At 39.0% G+C, this 17,768-nt stretch overlaps 1 protein-coding gene across 2 annotated transcripts in view; it reads left to right on the top strand.

The window, feature by feature from the left end:
* SCFD2 (sec1 family domain containing 2) overlaps positions 1-17,768 on the top strand; it is a 212,965-nt gene that overhangs the window by 53,920 nt on the left and 141,277 nt on the right. For both annotated transcript variants that reach the window (XM_050895668.1, XM_050895667.1), the window contains exon 4: positions 4,678-4,853. In XM_050895668.1, the coding sequence (XP_050751625.1) occupies positions 4,678-4,853 (176 nt within the window). The remainder of the gene's footprint in view (positions 1-4,677; positions 4,854-17,768) is intronic.

Genomic DNA, 17,768 nt, shown 5'->3' with positions numbered 1-17,768 from the left:
TAACAAAAAATCATTTATTTCAATTAATTTTTTTTTTTTAAATACAAGGTACGGCTTCTGTAATTTAAAAGTTGGCAAAAGTGATCTGTAGTTCTTTTGGGATCTGCCCTGAATTCTGGAAAGTTGGAGGTGGAATTCAATGTCTGTATGTCCCAATATGTTTGCAAATTAATTATTGTAGGAATGAAGGATTGAAGGGGGCCATTTGTATTGAATTAAGTCTTGTGAGCATTTATGCAACTGCTCATCAGACACTCATCAAATCCTGCCTTAGAACAAGTTAAATTTATTTGCCTCCACTCTTGTCTCTATTGGAAGATTGATTGATACAGCGATATGTTTCTTAATGTCTTGTGTAAATATATTCATCCTTTATTTATGCCCATTGATTTTAGTACCAATATTGACCCATAATGTAAACATTTTTCGTGCATTTATAGAGATCTCTACTTTTTTCCAGGTGGAGCAGGGAGCCCATATAAGCCGGGCATTTCTCTTTTGCTTTCCTGACTTAAGTTCTCTGTCCCCCTAATCATTATGGTAGCCTCTCTGTGCATGCAGCACAATTTTGAGTTAAACTTCCAGGAATGGGGGTGATTGGAGCTGCACGGAGTGCTCCAGGCGGACAAGCTTTGTACTGAGGCATTTCTATGGCCCTGTTTTTACTGTAACTGTATCACCAGGTACGGATTGTACCTGCTTTTTTACAGTGAGGAGGCCTAGACATTATTTCCTTCTTCTGTTATTTCCAGGTTTTAACTCCCAATTTACAGCAGATGCTCTTATCCTAGCCTCAAAATGCATAATTTTGCACTTTATACTGTTAAACTTCATCCCACTTACATTAGTCCAGTGCTCAAAGCAATCCAGCTGTGCCTTCTGCTCTTTCTCCATATTAATGATGTTTCACAACCTTGCGACAGCACCCGTTTTGGCACTGTTTAGTACCAAATGTGCACACAAGCACGCTGTTATTTTACCTTTTCTTTTTATGTGCTAGTACTTCTCTATTTCATATTACCTGCCATCTACTTTTGGAAGTTTCTTAGGTATCTTACAATTCTTCTAATCCTAGTCTTTCCCTTTTAAATATGGTTATGGCATAGCTAATGCTATGGTAAATCCATGTGCATTATAATTAATTCATTAATTGGTTACATATCAGTTTGACATGATATTCTTTGATAAATGTGCTTTGCATTTTATCCCACTTTTCTCTGTGATGGAATATATTTTTTTCTTGGACATTTGTCCTGAAGCTTTTCATACTCCTGACATAAGACTAATAAGGTAGCTAATTTTCACCATTTCCTAGACATAAATATTAGTTTTCTTTTTTCCTAGTCTAGCCTAGTCCCTATTATCTCTTCCTTTTTATCCTCAGTTTATCAGATTACTAAAATACAGAGCTGCTTCATCACACTGACTTTCAGTGTTTCCCAGACAGAACTGGCTCTTCAGTAGTGAGACTGGTACCTAGTCCGTCGTGTTTCTGTTACTTCTGTAATGTCCAGTTTCATTCCCTACACTATTTTTTCGTTCTGTTGCCCAAGATTCTTGCATTAGTGCACAAATACTTTGATTGTTCGTAACTAACCATTCACAGTTTCTTAGCTGAATTAACTCCTGCACTACCTGCATCATCAGTCTAGAGGCATTACTGTTTTCCTTCCCTGCTCCCCATCCTCCTGTATTCTGTTAACTTTTGAGTTTCACTGTGAGACTTCCCAGTCACCACCTACTCATTTTATGCTCTGTGCTGTACTTGGGAAGAGGCATGAAGCTTTGAATTGTTTGGGTTTTTTTTAATGTTGCTTTCAGTAGATGTTGTTTTTATCGAGTCCTGTATCGTGATTTAATGTCGTTGACAGAGTTTGGGATAAATGTACCTGTTTCACACATGCTACACTTGATAACTATTAATGGCAAAGGTTACTTCCCAGACAATATGGAATTCCTGGTGTTTGTCCAAGAAAGGTTATCAGTACTTTTAAATCCGTTTAGGGTAGTTGAGGTCATACTTCTCCTTCTTCCAACATCCAGGAACTAAAAAATGATCAAGTGCTTTGTCAGCATAACGTAGTCCTCGCAAGTCAGACTTTGGTGCCCACACAGACATCTGGCTATGCATAGGTGTAGAGTTTGGAGCAGAGTATGACTGTGATGGAGCAGGAAGAGGAGAAGAGAGCAGGACAAGAGGCTTACACTACAGTCCTTTCTGCCAGTAGTTGCCATCTTCTGCCTGTGAATCTCTGGATTTGCTTTAGAAGAACGAAATGACAGTTGAAACCTGATGATGTGGTTGGCATCTGCCTCCTCTTGATTTTATAGAACCTGTCTGCCACATTGCAGCACAAAAGGACTTGAAACGGCAGAGGGACTTTAAAAGGCTGGTAGGGTTGGGATTAGATTAAATTTAGTCTGTTGTGCTGAAATCTCCCTCTGTGAGCAAGCGGCAGGGAAGGTGGTGAGGATTTAGGCCTCAGGAAAAGTCATTTAATTGCTGATTACCACCAATCACTTTCCCAAATTCCTTTCCTCATCTACTGGAACAGTTGTATTTATCAGCCAGCTGTCCAGGGAGATTTCTGCGTAGAAATTGGCTGGAACTCTTGAACCCTGGATCCAAGTGGTTCCATGGATATTGTAAATATCACAGATGAGATGCTGGACTCTTTAATGCCAATGTAAGTTTTGTTAATGACTTCCTAAAGTCAGGATTTCACTTATGTTTACATATATGTTGGACTTTCTTTTGGTGGTACTCTGAGGGTGGGAAAGAATTTGATTGTTTATCTAAAATGGTGCTGAATGGATCTCAGGCTGATCCAGTGCTGCATCTGGATTCACTTTCACAAAGGACAAGATGGAACAAAACTCTTGAAAAAAATTTTTTTTTAAATTGAAATCAGAAGTCTTGAAAGCCCTCGCATTTGACTGTTTCATATGAAGGAAGGGCTGGGAACTTCATGTTTTCTCAGTTGAAGCAAGTTATCAGATTTTGAATATGCTACAATATATCAGGACTGCTATAGGTAATAATGCAGTCATTATCAAAGGTATGCTGCAAGGCATCATGGACTGACGTTTTCAAATCACCACGTAAATCTGCCTGACACAGCTTTAAAAGAAATAAAACAAGACTGAAAGCTCCAGTGTTTAGTCTAAAAACACACATGGCTATGGTTGCTGTTTTAGCCTATGTGGGCTAACCGTGGAAGCCTTTCGTCAGCTCTCCAGCCTACCAAGTGGTGTCAGCTTGATTTGTGTGTTAATTTGCTGACTTTTCAGTTTGATGCTTTCCGCTAAAATTCACATAAAGAGCCTGTGTGTTTTTGCTTTATTTAGCAGCTTTCCCTAATCTAAATGCTCTTCCAAAGACGGCCGGCCCTTGGTATCACTGAAACTAAGAGAAAGCGCTTTCAACATTTATTCGCTGTTGGAATCATTTATTCGCCATTTATATGATACTGAAAGGATGGAGGCAGATGGAGAGCCTTGTAAAGTGATGGTATAACCAAATGCAGAGAAGAAACACAGTGGCAGTCTTACAAGATCTTTCCCTTATGGAAAAATACTGAATAAAATGATCAGTGGTGTAAGCCATGAACCGCCTAGCATCAGCTCAGCCTAGTGCCTTCCTGGCACCAAAGCTTGTCCTGTTTAAGTTAAAGGATCCTCCTCACTCCATCTCACATGTCCGTGCTCTTTAGGTCTGGTTTGCTTGAGGAGGATGACTCGTTACTGGCAGAGGCTGCCAGGAACCAGGAAACAGCCCTGGACTGCATCTCAGTCCAGACTTGCAATTAGGATGGTGTTTTGACGCCATTTTTCCTTGCGTGTTGATGGCATGTGCGATTGCCTGTGATGATTTTCTTGGGGCAGATGAGGTACTATGGACCTTCCTCCCTGGAACGGATCACTTCTAATATATAAATTGATTGAGCAGTTTAGCTAGCATTTTAATCTTGGATGGAGTAACTGCTAATTCTGTAGTGTTTGTGTGGCCTGAATGACTCCCCTCATGCTCTTCTATTAAGGAGAGATCTACAGGCCAATGTATGGGCACCGGGGTGTTTATTTTCAAATAACGGGTGAAATCATGCTATGCTTACTGCATCTCAGAAACTGAAGAGTCACGCCTTGGAAGTGTCCCTTCCAAGAACAGTTTTCCTCCAGAAAACAGTTCTTTGACTCACTAACATGATCTCTATTTTTTGAGTCAACACTGATCAAAAATGCACCCTCAGGAAGCGGCTGGAGGGTGTGGGTTTGGTGTAAGGTAAAAGGCTCACAAATTCCCATTGGACTTTTGATAAAAATAGAAAGATCAACCATTGTTTAGAAGTAGTCATCAAGTATTATTTCCCTAGCTTAAATGAATGCCCCTCTATGTCTGAAAACAAAAAATGGTATTACCCTTTATGTCAGTATCTGTTGTGTATTGTTAAATACCTGCGATACCGCATACCTTAAGCCACAATTCATGGATGACGTAAGTCTTTGTCCTGACCTGCTGCTGCAGCTTGAATCTCCCAGTGATTGCAGTGAAGCTAGGATCAGGCCTATAGTGGACAGAGCCTCTAAAGTTCTCTATAACCCATTCACTATAATTTAAAAAAATCTAGGTTTGTATTTGCCACCACTGAATGCTGTGTCCTGTTTTCCTTTCCACAGGCAGAGTCACCCCAGAACAGCTCAGCTCATACATTCAGCTTTTCAGAAATAATCTCAAAGCTTTGGAGAACCATTGTGGTCTTCTACAGCTTGTGCTGGCCACGGTCCAGACTTTGAAACACCCCCAGACTTCCAAATGGGACAACTTCCTAGCCTTTGAGAGATTACTTCTGCAGGTACGTATTATTTCAATTTATTTGACCTAAGTAAAAATGTTCTATTTAATTTTTTGAATTCCCATTGAATTCTGTAGCTTGTATTTTTTATGAAGTGTGTTGGATATCTTGCTAAAAAACTGTTCCTTATTGCCAAACTGGTAAAAGGAATGGGAGCCTACGTAGTTAATCTTTTATAGTTTTGTCTAAGAATCATTTTATAAACAAAAGGGTAGACATTAAAGGTGAAGTACATAAATAATCTGAATTGGGTGAGGGTTTTACATCTATATGAAATTTCAAGATGATATAACTTGTAGCATTGGATAGGATTATTATTATCGCTACCAGTCTGAAGATACTTCTTGAGGTAACGTGCTGAATCAAATGCAGAGAGGACTTTGTTACTATGTGAGTGTAAAACTTGTGTGATTTACTGAGCAGATGAAAGCATAGTAGGAAATTCCATGTACCAAGAGAGTGAGGTTTCTCTTGCTCACAGCTGTCATCTACCCTCAGCTTTTCCCACCACCACATTTTTTACAGCATCCTGTTGGTGACCACAGTATTATTTACATACCATTTTGTATCACTCTTGGATTTCTCTCAGGAAATTAAGAGTTAGTGGTATATTGAACTCTATCCTACTAACCTTTGGAGATGTACCAAACAAAGGAAGAGTTTTTCTAAGAACCTAATAGAGTTAATTTCTGCTGAAATTCAGGGAAAGCTCAAAACTTTCCTCGCTGTCCTGCCTCTTCTGCCATTGTGTTGTTTTTAGAGGAACCATCTTCTGAAATCCTAGCAAGAGGCAAGTCTTCATTAGCTGACTTCTAATGAAGTGAGAATCAGCCTTAAATAAGTGAAGTGTATAGTGTGGACCTCAACTAAAACCAGATACTTCTGTAAAAATTAGCTGTCTTTGTCTAAATGTCGAAAACAAACCAACAACCCGACTCCCCCATGATCTCTGGCAGCAGGATATAATCCCTGGTCCTTTGAAAGACTCAGCCCATACTTCATAGCTTTGTAGTCAATGAATTTCTGCGACATTTGGGGGGCAAAAAATGCAAAACTTAAACAGCAGCAAGCTTTTGTCCACATTAATTTAAAAAACTATTCTCTCTTGGCAAGACTGAAATATTTTTGAATAACATAGGCAGCCTTCTTTCTCTCGTTAAGAAACAAACACATCTCAGGTAAAAGAACTCATTGCAGCCATTCTTTGGTTTGTCTGGGCTGTAGAGCATGGGACTGACAGCCCGTAGTCCCCTTCTCTCTCCTGCAGTGACTCATGTCACATAGCTCTTCTCAGAAGCTGGCTAAGTTCCATCTTAAAACCAGTTCAGCTTTAGAATCAAAATAAAGCTGCAAGCTCAGCATTGTTTTCACAACAACAGACATCTGCCTATATAAAAGCCATGCTGTAAATCATCAGGGAGTGGAAAAACAGAGGTAAGAAACAACCAAACTATATATTTCATAAAAAAGAAATGTATAACAAGCACTCTCATAATCGTAGGTGGCTTTGGGTTATACCCACTGCCTTCCACCCATCATATTAAGGTAAAATGTGTTAGCCAAAGCAAACTTTTTAGGCTAACATTTGTAACTGTTCCTCAAGCACATACTCATTTTCAGTAGTTCAAACAACAATTATTTTGAATTACACAATCTGTACAGCATGTATCCTTTTACCGACTCTATTTTGAAGACAGAGTCTGACATGCATTATCTGCTTCTGAGCACATAGCCTGTCTCTGATCTGTTGACAGGAGTTTGTAGGAAGAGCAAAATACTGAGAGACCCAGAAGACATCAGAGATACTTTTATTTAAAGAAATTAACTAGGACATTACATTGTGAACAGTTGGTACCTAGCACTCTGCAGTAAATTTGATGCCATGGTAGTTTATTTCAGCAGTACTACTGAGAAATTCTTTAGCATAATTGTTCTGTTTCAGATATTTTAAAATAATAAATCGTAAAAAAATCCTCAATAAAAAGTAACTGTTTCAACATGAAAGTAGTATTGTTACTATCCTATATTGGAACCACATAGAAGACAACTGTTTGTGAAAGATCTACTGGGAGTAATATTGTTAGACTCGGACAATGTAGGAATTCTAGTTTTTTCACTGATGGATGCATGTCAGACTCCAGCTGATGCCAAAGGAGATAACCCAGTATAAACAGCTGGTGTTAGAATTCTCAGATTTCCCAAAAAAATAAATCTGCACAGTTTTGGAATTTCTCTCATGACTGGATCTCTCTGACGGGTCTCATGATTCTCTGCTTAGTCTACTTTGTGCTTTTCAGAAAAACCACATTGTTGACATGAAACCTTTAGTCTAACTCTTACATTGAATAACCTCTTCCATTTTTCTTCTTCTCTTTACTCCTTGATTCACTCCTTTCAGTTGATGTTGCAGGTACTCAGTTCTGAAAATGGCCTGGTAGAGGTAGAAAGCAGCCCACTTCCACTAGTTTATCATAATTAAAGATCTGTAACTACATTTTTCAGACCTATGTTGTCTCCGTAAGTTTTTTACATCTCCAGCAAGGAAGTTTGGTTTTGACTAGAAGTCCACTGAAAGTCAGTGCAGCTGCATACTTACTACAGAGTTGTCCTCTCCTTAACTGGGATGGGTGAATGGTCTGAGAGCAAAATTGGATTTTGATGGGATCATGGCCTTGACCTCAAAGGAAAGAGGATCCTGTGCTGGGTTAAGAGTAATGCATCAGAATGATTCATCTTGTCGATCACAAGTTTTCTCTGTATTCTGCTGCTCTAACTCTGCACATAATGGAGCTTTTACTACCCAGAAGTTCTAAATGCTTTGTGACTTGAAACAGTATATCGTATTTACCAAGGAGATATCCCACCCCATCATATTTTCCTTCTCTTCAGGTCCTCTTTCTATTTTTCTAATTCTGACCATCCATAAAACTGATAGGTGGGAAGGAGATCACAAGCTAAATGCACCATGCTGCCTGCAACTCCCAGTATTCCTCATGTGACTGCCTTGTTTTCCTTTAAGCGAGGATTTAAAATTTAGGGAGGTAACAGAAAGTAAGAAAGTGTGTTGTCACTCCATTCTTTTCAGTTCTGTTTAGCTATATCCCCTGTTCTCAAATTTATGACTTTCATGGAGGTTTATTAAGCAGTAGAGGCCCATGAAATACAAAAGCACAAGAAGAGGAGCTCTCTCCAGAGTTTAAACAAAGTGTGGCACTGAGAGAGAAAAAATATTTTTGTGGTTTTTAACATATACTACTCATATATTCACTGAGCAGGGATTTCTGCCTCCAAATTCAGTTTAAAATTACCCAGCAGCAGTAGACAATGTGAATGGGGGCATAATGTGCCCCAGAGGAAAGTGCAGTTGCTCTGTGAAGGGTACTGCTCTGAAATTCCCCAGGTTGGATGCTACCTCTTAGAATTGGCTCCATCCTTCTGGCATAATCTTGCTCTCAAGATTTAAGAGTAAAGTACTTCTTATACTAAGTAGTAGTCTATTTTATGAATAGCCCCATCCCTTTAAATTCCAAGGTTGGGGTTTATTCAATGCAAGCAAGTTTATCAGAACGAGTTTCTAAAATAGCATATGGAGTACTTGAAATGCATTTCCCCCCAAAGAAAACAGACATTCTCCAAGCAATTTAAAATTCTGCTGCTGTACTTTGGAGTGAGACAGAAGAGGAGGAGGATGATTTAAGCTGACTCCAAGTTTCTGTAGGTTGCCATGAGCAAAGACATTGTCATGTTAAAAAGTTTACTTTTAGTGCTGTCATTTCTGTGTGGCAGCAAATTCTGGCAACAGTTGTATCAGTTGGCACTGCATGGCAGCTAAAGGTTCATTACATCTTGTCCTCAGCTCATTGTCTGCTGCACATTTTTAAATAGAAACCTTTCCGCTAAACTGAGTGGATTTAAAATGCTGGGTCCTGTGTGTACTGTGTTTGGATCCCATGGTAGAAATTCCCAGTGTAGATGCCTTTCCGTAACGTACAATGAGTAGTAATAACGCTAACTAAAAGAAAAATCTCTTCCACAATATTACTAGTATTTCTTGCTTTATTCCTTACAAACAGCTCATACTTTATCAGGTAGTTTTTGCACCAGGACTGTTGAAAGCAAACAGTTATTTTGACCTCCCCCAAAAAGGGGAGGGGTGTGTTTCTTCTTTAGGATGAAGACATTCTCTTCTTTTTTGAGACGTCTGGGCTAAACTTCATTTTAAAACTGTGAATGTACCAGCACTGTTGTTTTAAAATAACTGCATTGCCCAAAGTAAGGAAATCTGAAAGCTTACTAAATTCATTGTTATTATAGTGTTGGGGAGGGGATTGTTGCTTCTTGGGGCTTTTTTGTGGCACAAAGTTTTTGCACCTGCTGACCGGCATTTCAGAGTCTACTGCAAAATTAGACAGCTTCAGCATTGACCTAGAAGCCATGATGCTACCATTGGATCTCAGTACCGTCAAAGTTTTGTTTTGTGATGCTGAGTAGTGTCACGTAATCTCAAGAGTAACTAGAATTAAAGGTCATACTAAAAAAAAAACCCCAAGAAACCCATAAAAACAAACCAAAACCAAAAATCCCCAACACATTCACAGTTTCATTCTATAGATGAGAAACTGGAGTGTAAAACGGGGATTATATTGTTCTGGTTGGCTATAATTAGCTTTATGATGCATATCCAGCTAAAAATCCTTTCAGCTTTCACCTATTTGAATCATCTGACTTCTTAGACTTAAAGCCCCTTGAACTGGTACCAAGTCCCCTCTGAGCTTTGACTCCTTTCATGTCCTGCATTGTCTATGAGGCAAGTGCCTTGCTGATTGGGCCAGTGCTCCCACACATAGCATCTCCCACCTATGGCATCAGAAATGTCATCAGTGAGTTTGGAAATGGCATGTTTCTAGCAGATATTGAGGACAGCTATTCAGTTGACGAGACAATGTGTACTACCACCTCACACACATTGTCCTATTGCTCTTGGATTTGAGCTCATGGTCAGCCTACCTAGCTCAATAGTGTGTTACTTCCATACTTCTAGTCTCTGCCGAGAAAATACAGGTAGGCACTGCACATCCCCTTGACTGCTTAGAAAAACAAATACAGTGCTGTAATGCCAATTAGCAAGCAAAGATAGATCTTACAAGATGGGCTGCCATCTATCTATATATCAAAGTTGTCATTATGTGTGAATTCAATATAGAATATGTGATGTATCTCTCAAAGTCATTACCTTCTAAAGTTAGCTTTTTTGTTTTCAAAGGATGACTTGGTCATTTTTTAAATTTTACAGGTTCTTTTCCATTCTTCTTTTTTCAAAGCTTTGCTATCATAGGAAAAAGAACGCTGTAATATTTTAGCAAAAGTATCTGGAGTTTTTAGTGTCTGCTGGTAATAATATAAGTAGGTCAAGTATTCTGGTGGTGGAAGCTATGTACACATACTTACATGGAGAGCTCCTAACAGTACAGTATTTTCATGTTTAAATTTCCAAATACTGATGAGTTGTATTTTATTTTATTTCTATTTTCTCATTTTGCTGCTGTAAAATTTGTCCGAAGACAGATTTTTTTTTTTGTCCTTGGTGTCTTGAGAAACAGAAAATATAGACATGTTTTTAAGAGAAACAGAAACTTCATGCCAGATGGTCATTCCAATGTTTTTATTTTTCTGTTGGCGGAAAGTGGTTATGAGGTTAATAAAATGACATCATTCTTTCTCCTATGAATGTTAGAGTGCAAACTCACAAAAAAAGAAGTGGAAAAACTGCAATACAGCTGAGCATTTTACATTGTAGTTAATGTTTCAGTAGCAAGACCTAATAGCTAGGGCGTTAGTAACAGTTCTGTCCTGTGCTGTGATTCTCTACCATTTTTTTCAAATGCAGGGTACACATGACTCATTAGTTAATCAAGGATGACATTATTATTTATTTGCACTTTTGGCCATTGCAGAATATGGTAGGCGTTGTTCACATATGCATGCCTGCACAGGACCCCATGCCAATAAATTTGGAAACTGTAAGACACCAGCTTGCAGACTTTCCCTGCCTAGAACTCACCGTAGTTTTCAGACCTCTCAACTTTCTACAGGGTACAGTAGTTACTAGGTGACATTTATTGACTCTAAACTGGTATAAACCAAAAGCTGAAGCATGGGCTTCAGGGCTGCCGAAGCAAGCAGTTTGATACAAAGCAGTGAGGAAATAGAAAAGCTTTTGGACTAAATCCTCTTGCTCTGCAAGAATAATTCATAGTTCAGCTGTAGTGAGACCTTTATTTCTACATAGAATAGATTAAGATCAGTGGCATTCCTTGTTATTATTATTTATATTGCTTTAGTCTACATGTAATTGATAATTATGTAGCTCAGCTCAGTGCAATAAATTGTCTTTTTGGTGGCCTACAATGTTCATCAATAAATCTTTTTAGAAGAGATATTGCAACAGTATTTGGAAAGAAGACCCATGATGTTAGCTGCCTATAATTAGAGATGTTATATTAAAAAAAATACTGAAATTAGATCAGTCATTTTCCAACATAAAGTTACATATGGAATGAATTGTCTTGGTGGGGGTCTTGCATGATACCATGTTGATTGCACAGGTCATCCTCTGTAATTTGGTACCTTTTGGATGAGATTGTAGTTTGGACACTGATACGCATTCTGTCTTGCACAGTTAGAGAATCAAATGTAATTTGCTGATGACTTCTGAAAAGAAAATAGTCCTGCAGCAATCACTTGCTTAAGCTTCCAAATTATTTACAGTAAGTTCTTATTTAACCATCTGTTTGTTAGACTTGGTCCATTTAAACTGGGAGTCGTTTCCAGAACATGTAAACCCATTTGGATTCTGCCTTTATACATGTGATATTTTTAACTTTGCAAGTATTTATTCTACATAAAATGTATGTTAAATTTCATGGCCTTGCTTAAAAACTGGTGTATACAAGCCCTGAAGTAGTGTTGCTTCTTGTCACCTGCCTCACATGGTCTCAGTTCCTTTCTTTTGCTTGCTCAATGCCTCTTATATTCATGATACCTTGTTTTTAACAAGAATTCAGTTGTGTTTATGTGTTTTCTATACATTTCTATAAAACAGAGCCCTAAACTACTGGGGACACCTCAGTGCTACAGCAATACAGGTAAAACAGTGGCCTAAATTTGTGGAAGTGGTGAGCTGTTTTGAGGGTGTTTGGTTTTGTGCACCACCTGTGATACTCCATAGAGGAGAAGCTTGTTGGTTACAATTCGTATTCCGTGTTCTCAGGGAGCTTGATTGTGGACCATTTCCCAGGTTTGACATGCCAGAATTAAGACATTCCAACTAGTTTTGCTTAGAAAGAAAGATATTTGTGTGTGTCTGTGTATAAATTCTTCTACTCTCTCTATATATAATTCTTCTAGTCAAACTAATTTTCTGGGAGTAGAATGCTCTTGTGAGACTACTTTGAAAGCAAAATAAAATACAGGTAGGGATTGTTTTAACATTGTTTTAACATTAAATAAATCCTTTGAGAGTGAACAGAAGCTATTTCTACTGACAATTTATTAATCTGTTGAAAGAAAACTGTTTTAAGTTTTTCTAACTCTGGCTGACAAGGGGTTAAAATATCTTAAGTGTGGTTAACATATCACATGGGAGTTAAGAGTATCTTTCTGTATTCTTGTCAAAGAAATGTGTTTGCATTTGGTCTGAAAAATTGCAAAGTATTGCCATTGTGGCTCTCATTTAAAAAGCAAAGACCTCCCTCCCTCATCTTCTGAAAGAGCTAATATTTTGTATCCAGATAAGGGTCACGTAGAGCCTCTAAAATGAGCACTTAATAAAGAAATAGCTTTCTTAAGTGAACAAATGTCCACATCAATAAAATTTTAAAAGCCTTGTGGGAAGAAGAGGCTAAACATATTAAGTCAATGGGAACTGTTAAATGAATGTTCTATGTACAAAACCAAAATACTTGCTGTAAAATAAAAGAACCCCAATGTACAAATGATTGTAATGGGAGCCAACTCTTCGAGTGGGGGAAGCAAAAAACCACTACTACCCCCTCTATACATGCGCACATTATTTTGTTAGAAGTTTAAGCAATTAATAGCTTTTTCTTGCCAGTTTTCTTTTGAGATGCATGTTGAGATTACATGGCAGCTGATATCTGGTTAGCCCATGTTGCAGAAGGGCAGCATGATTCTCAGTTTCGTATGAACACTTGCCACCAGCGATAGCTGGAGTCCTTCACGAGCCCCGGGGAATCCCTGCGTGGAGCTACAGCTCTGCCTGTCACTTGCCATTCTTTCTCCTCTGTGACTTTTCTCCTTAAAATGTAATATTAAAACTGCTTACTTGCTGTAAAAGATAACATTAACTGGGCCGAAAGGCAGATGCCCTCACTCCCTGTCAGCATATGTGGAGGAGTTGCAGGGAGACACAATATTAACAATATTGAATGAATCACCATTTACTCTTACACAGATAATTGTGCTCCAAGAGGCAAAGCTTCTGTCATGTGTACTCCCAGTAAGTCCGTGCTTTGCTGTATGTGTTGCTCCACTGATAGAGAGTCGCGTACTACCTGATTTATGTTAGTGGCAGGATCTGCTTTCCAGTCTCTACTTCTTAAGGAGATTGTTGCCACCCTCACCAAAAAATTTGTCTTACTTCTTTCTGTTATTACTTGCACAGGACAGGCTGAGTCACACGTGAAACATTTTTAAAAAAAAACACTCTTCCAAAAACAGAAATGTCTCCAGTGGACTGGGCAAATCTCTTGGCTTATTAACCTGCAGAAAAATGGCATGCACTATTTCGGATCTAACAAAGTGGACGATTCAAGCACTCTTGGCAGCAGCATCTTGTAATATATTTTGGGAGGCAGGGACCTGTAAGCAGTGCCTTTTTAGGTGTGGCTTCTGTGGTCACAGGTAAGCAGTGTAAGAGCGCAGATTCCCGTAGTCCATCTTTTTGCCTCTTAACAGAAATCCCATTAGCAATGCCCATTCATCAGCCTTCTGATGGACAAGTTAATTGGCAAGATTTTGCTGAGTACTGAATCAAGTGTGTTATTGTGGTGTTTAGTTTCTGCTAATAAGCTCATTAATTTGGTGTTAATTGTGTGTTACTGGACAGGCAAAGTGGTATATGAATGGAGATGAGGAAGTTAGGTGGCTCCATCTGTGCTCTAGCATTTTATTTTCTATCTATTTTGTTCATTATGATACCCATGTTTTTTTGATAAAAAGACTCGTTTGGTGTATTTTTTGGATGCTTTCAGTCAAGATGGTTCACTCAGCTTGTCATAGTCTAGGTTAGAAAAGCAGGGGTTTTTTTAAGACAATATGTAGGGTTTCTTAGCTAATAATCCTAACTGGATTTTGCCCCTTCTGTAGGTTCGGAGCAGGACTGCATTTACCTTTGAGTTTTGTCTGCTTTCACTGATTATATTATAGTCTTTAAGGAAATGAGCATTGCCTTATTTTGACAGTCCATGTGTTGTACCTAGGTAAGATTCCAGGTACTGTGGTAATAATAATGAAATCAACACCGCAGAGCAGAGCATCTAGTGAAAGCTTTACTCACAGGAACTGCTTGTCATTGTGGTTGGTAGCTCAAAGGCAGTATATCACCAATCAAATCCGTTATCTGCAAACCAGTTTGATAGTGCCAGCACTGTATATCTGATTTTGAGTGTGATTATATTAGTCTGTCAGCTTAGTTTTCCTCATTTTTCAGAGGATATACTTGATTATTTCCTACGGACTGGCAAGGAGAAAGCGGAGAAACAACACAACTGAAAATTAATGAAAACTTTACTGTGGGTGATATCCAAAATTAACAGTGGGGCTGCCACATTGCATTCCCTCTGTCTCTCCACCTTAATGAGTTGCATATTTCCCTTTCCACTGGCCCACACACTTCCTTGGATCACAGACATTTCTGGGCACAGGGTACATGCACAGACATAGAGGTGCACACTGAACTGCTTTTTCCCACAGTCTGGGTTGTCTGGGCGGTAGTCAGCCCCAACCTGGAGAGCAGATAGTCCCATTGGCACAGTACCGATCCCTAGCTGTAAGCCTAGCCTCTCCATTTGTCTTGTGTCCCACAGAATATGCTAAAGGATTTTTGCCCCAGTAAAAAACCCCAAACTTTGGTGAGTCTTGACGTGCTTGTGCAAAGATGTCTTTATGGCTGCTGCCTTCAAATTGCAGCTCTTACCTCTGTCTGCATCATCTTTTTTGGTCATGAAGCTCTTTGAAGGCACAACTGTGCTCAGACTCTGAGGCTAATATTATGCCTAAAACCATTATTTTCAGTAGGAAAGTAAGTATATTCTTAATTTGATTTTGCTTACTTGATGGAAAACAAGGTGGTGTTAGTTTTCTGAGTTGTCAGGCCAGCCAGCATCAGGGTGGTCTCGGATTTAACTACTTTTCCTGACTTACGATTTTATCTTTTACCTGGTGAAATTGAACCGGCAGTGAGTTAGAGAACTCACAAAACTCTGCGTTGTTGTTGGCCATGTTTTCAATGAAAACCCCCACCCCCAAAGGAAGCTACACAAAGAGATAGTACTACACAACAAGTTGATTGCGGCTCAGTCTAGCTATAGAGCCATGGTAGATTTTTGTTCGTTATAAATTATGGTATCATTGTTTGCAGATGTATAGACTTGCTTGATATCATTTGCTCGCTTCCAGTAAAGAAGGCAGGCTCAGCTCTCCTTGTCTAGGTTAGAAAAGCAGGTCTTGTTTGAAGGCAACATGTTGACTCAGCCAGCAAAATCTTAGTGGAATTTTACCTCTGTAGTAGGTCATGAAGAATCATTTTTAAAATCAAATCTGGCTTGTCAGAGGTCTGCCTGTGTAGTACTTACTGCCTTGCGTCCTCTTGGAGATGATCAGTTACCTCTGCTTAAAGAAACAAAGTTGTAACCCTAACTCTTCCCTCTTGGAGAGGTGTAAAATACTAGGATTTAATCAAAGTTGTTACTATTACCTCTGCTATCCCACAGGTATGTGTGACAGACAAATGACTCAATCCTAGTAAGTGTTTCCCACATGTTCCTGAGGTTTCTTGGGAAATGGAGAGAGATTTCTTCTAGTGGTCTTTCTTCTTTAGATTTTCTCCAGTTCAGGTCTCTTCAGCTAAGTTACCTTTTATTGCCATGAAGTTTCTCTAGGGACTTTCTCGATCTAAGAAGATACCTCTTTGGAAGCCCTCGTGTTTCACCCCATGGCACCATATTTGGGTACAAGAACATTAAAGTCAGCATACCATAGGCCTGACAAAAGTGGATCTATGCTGGAAGCTGCCTGCTGGCTGTGGTGTTCCCAGCTTGGCGCAGAGCAGTGTCAGGGCTGATACAAGACATGCTGGTGTAACAAGACTGCTTCCTTCTCATTTGCCCCCCACCTTTGCCCAAAAAGCAAAAGGAAATACTTGCTCCATACCTAGAAATTACCTGCATTTACCTAGTCTGAGGCTTCTGTAGCATTGTTTTCTCTGTGTTTACTCCTTCATGTATTCTATAAGAATGCTTTGTTAATTAAAAATGTAGGCACAGGAGAAAAAATGAAATTTCTCTCTGGATGTCCCCCCCTGCACCACCCCATACCAGGGTGTTTGCCTTTGTGTGCCTGTAAAACAAAGAGCATATGGTTCTGTGAGTGTTCCTGTAATTCAAAGTAGTCATGTTGCCTGCAGAAATGAAGGGCACCGCGCACACGTAAAACTTGTACAGTATTTTCTAATGAAATACGACAGCCCGTTTGTGCAGCTGTGTCTAATAAGGCATGAATACAGTTAACTGCTATTTACCTCCTCACACTCTGTTTGTTTGAAGTACAGAAATGCTGTACATTCACATTAGGCAATTCAGTATAGAAATCTCACTTGGACTATTGATGGGAAATATTTCATAATTCTGTAGCAGGTTAAAACATATGGTTGTAGTTACAATAAATAAATGGCTTAGTCCATAAACCACTGCCATTCAGCACAACTGTCAGGTTGATGTAGGTTTATCCTTCAGGAGAGTAAAATGTAGGTAACGGATAAGTAATAAATGATAGTCTGGGTCTCTGCCTGGGGAAGGGAAAAGTTTCAAATTCTTTTTAACGAGGGCATTTGTAAGAGAAGAGGAAAAGGTAATGTGCCAGAGATGAGAAACTCTCCAAATATGACTTAATTCTATCCATCAGTTTCTCTTCTAGTATTTCTTCCCTTCTTCCCCATCCCCAAGTCTAGGGAAGGTGAAATAGCTGCCAAGCTGTAGGCAGCAAAGGATTCAGACATACTCCATAGTTTCATCTGACTTAGCCTCGCATAGTCGTGCTGCCTTCCCTGAACAGAGCAGAGGGTTCTTCTCCGATAAGAATAAGGAGTGTTTTCTTTAAGTTTTTTAAAATGTCTCCGGTTTTCTTTGAATTTCTTAACCCAGTATTCTTCTGCAACACAGGAACAAAGATAACACAGTTAAATTTGGGAAGATGTAGGCACTGTATTAAGTGAGGTTATCAAATGCTGTAGCTGTTAAATGTATCTGCTCAGAATGTTGTTTTTCAGTCGTCAATAGGATCAGAGTGTGGTTAAAATACAGGTTCCCCAAGAGAAACTGGCATGGGTCCTCAACTGCCTTTTTATTAACAGATATTTTAAAAATGGCTATGGTGTCCCTGGTGACCAGGCTCTCACTGGCTTGATTTGTTTTGGTTCTGTTTGGTTTTGAAAGTACGTTTTTAAAAAGCATTCATTCTTATATCTGTTTTAACAGATACATTTATGAGAAAACTCTGAAAGTCTCTACTTGCAGAATAAAAAAAAAATTTAAAAAGCTAAAATTCTTGGTATCATGTATCACTACCTAAAGTTCATTATCTGTAATGGAGAGTAGCCTTAGCTGGGTGTAAGTCTTC

Source organism: Gymnogyps californianus, chromosome 4, assembly GCF_018139145.2.
Source record: "Gymnogyps californianus isolate 813 chromosome 4, ASM1813914v2, whole genome shotgun sequence".
In the NCBI taxonomy this organism is placed as follows: Eukaryota; Metazoa; Chordata; class Aves; order Accipitriformes; family Cathartidae; genus Gymnogyps; species Gymnogyps californianus.
The sequence above is the reverse complement of the archived record's forward strand: the minus strand, read 5'-3'. Positions and strand labels throughout refer to the sequence as shown.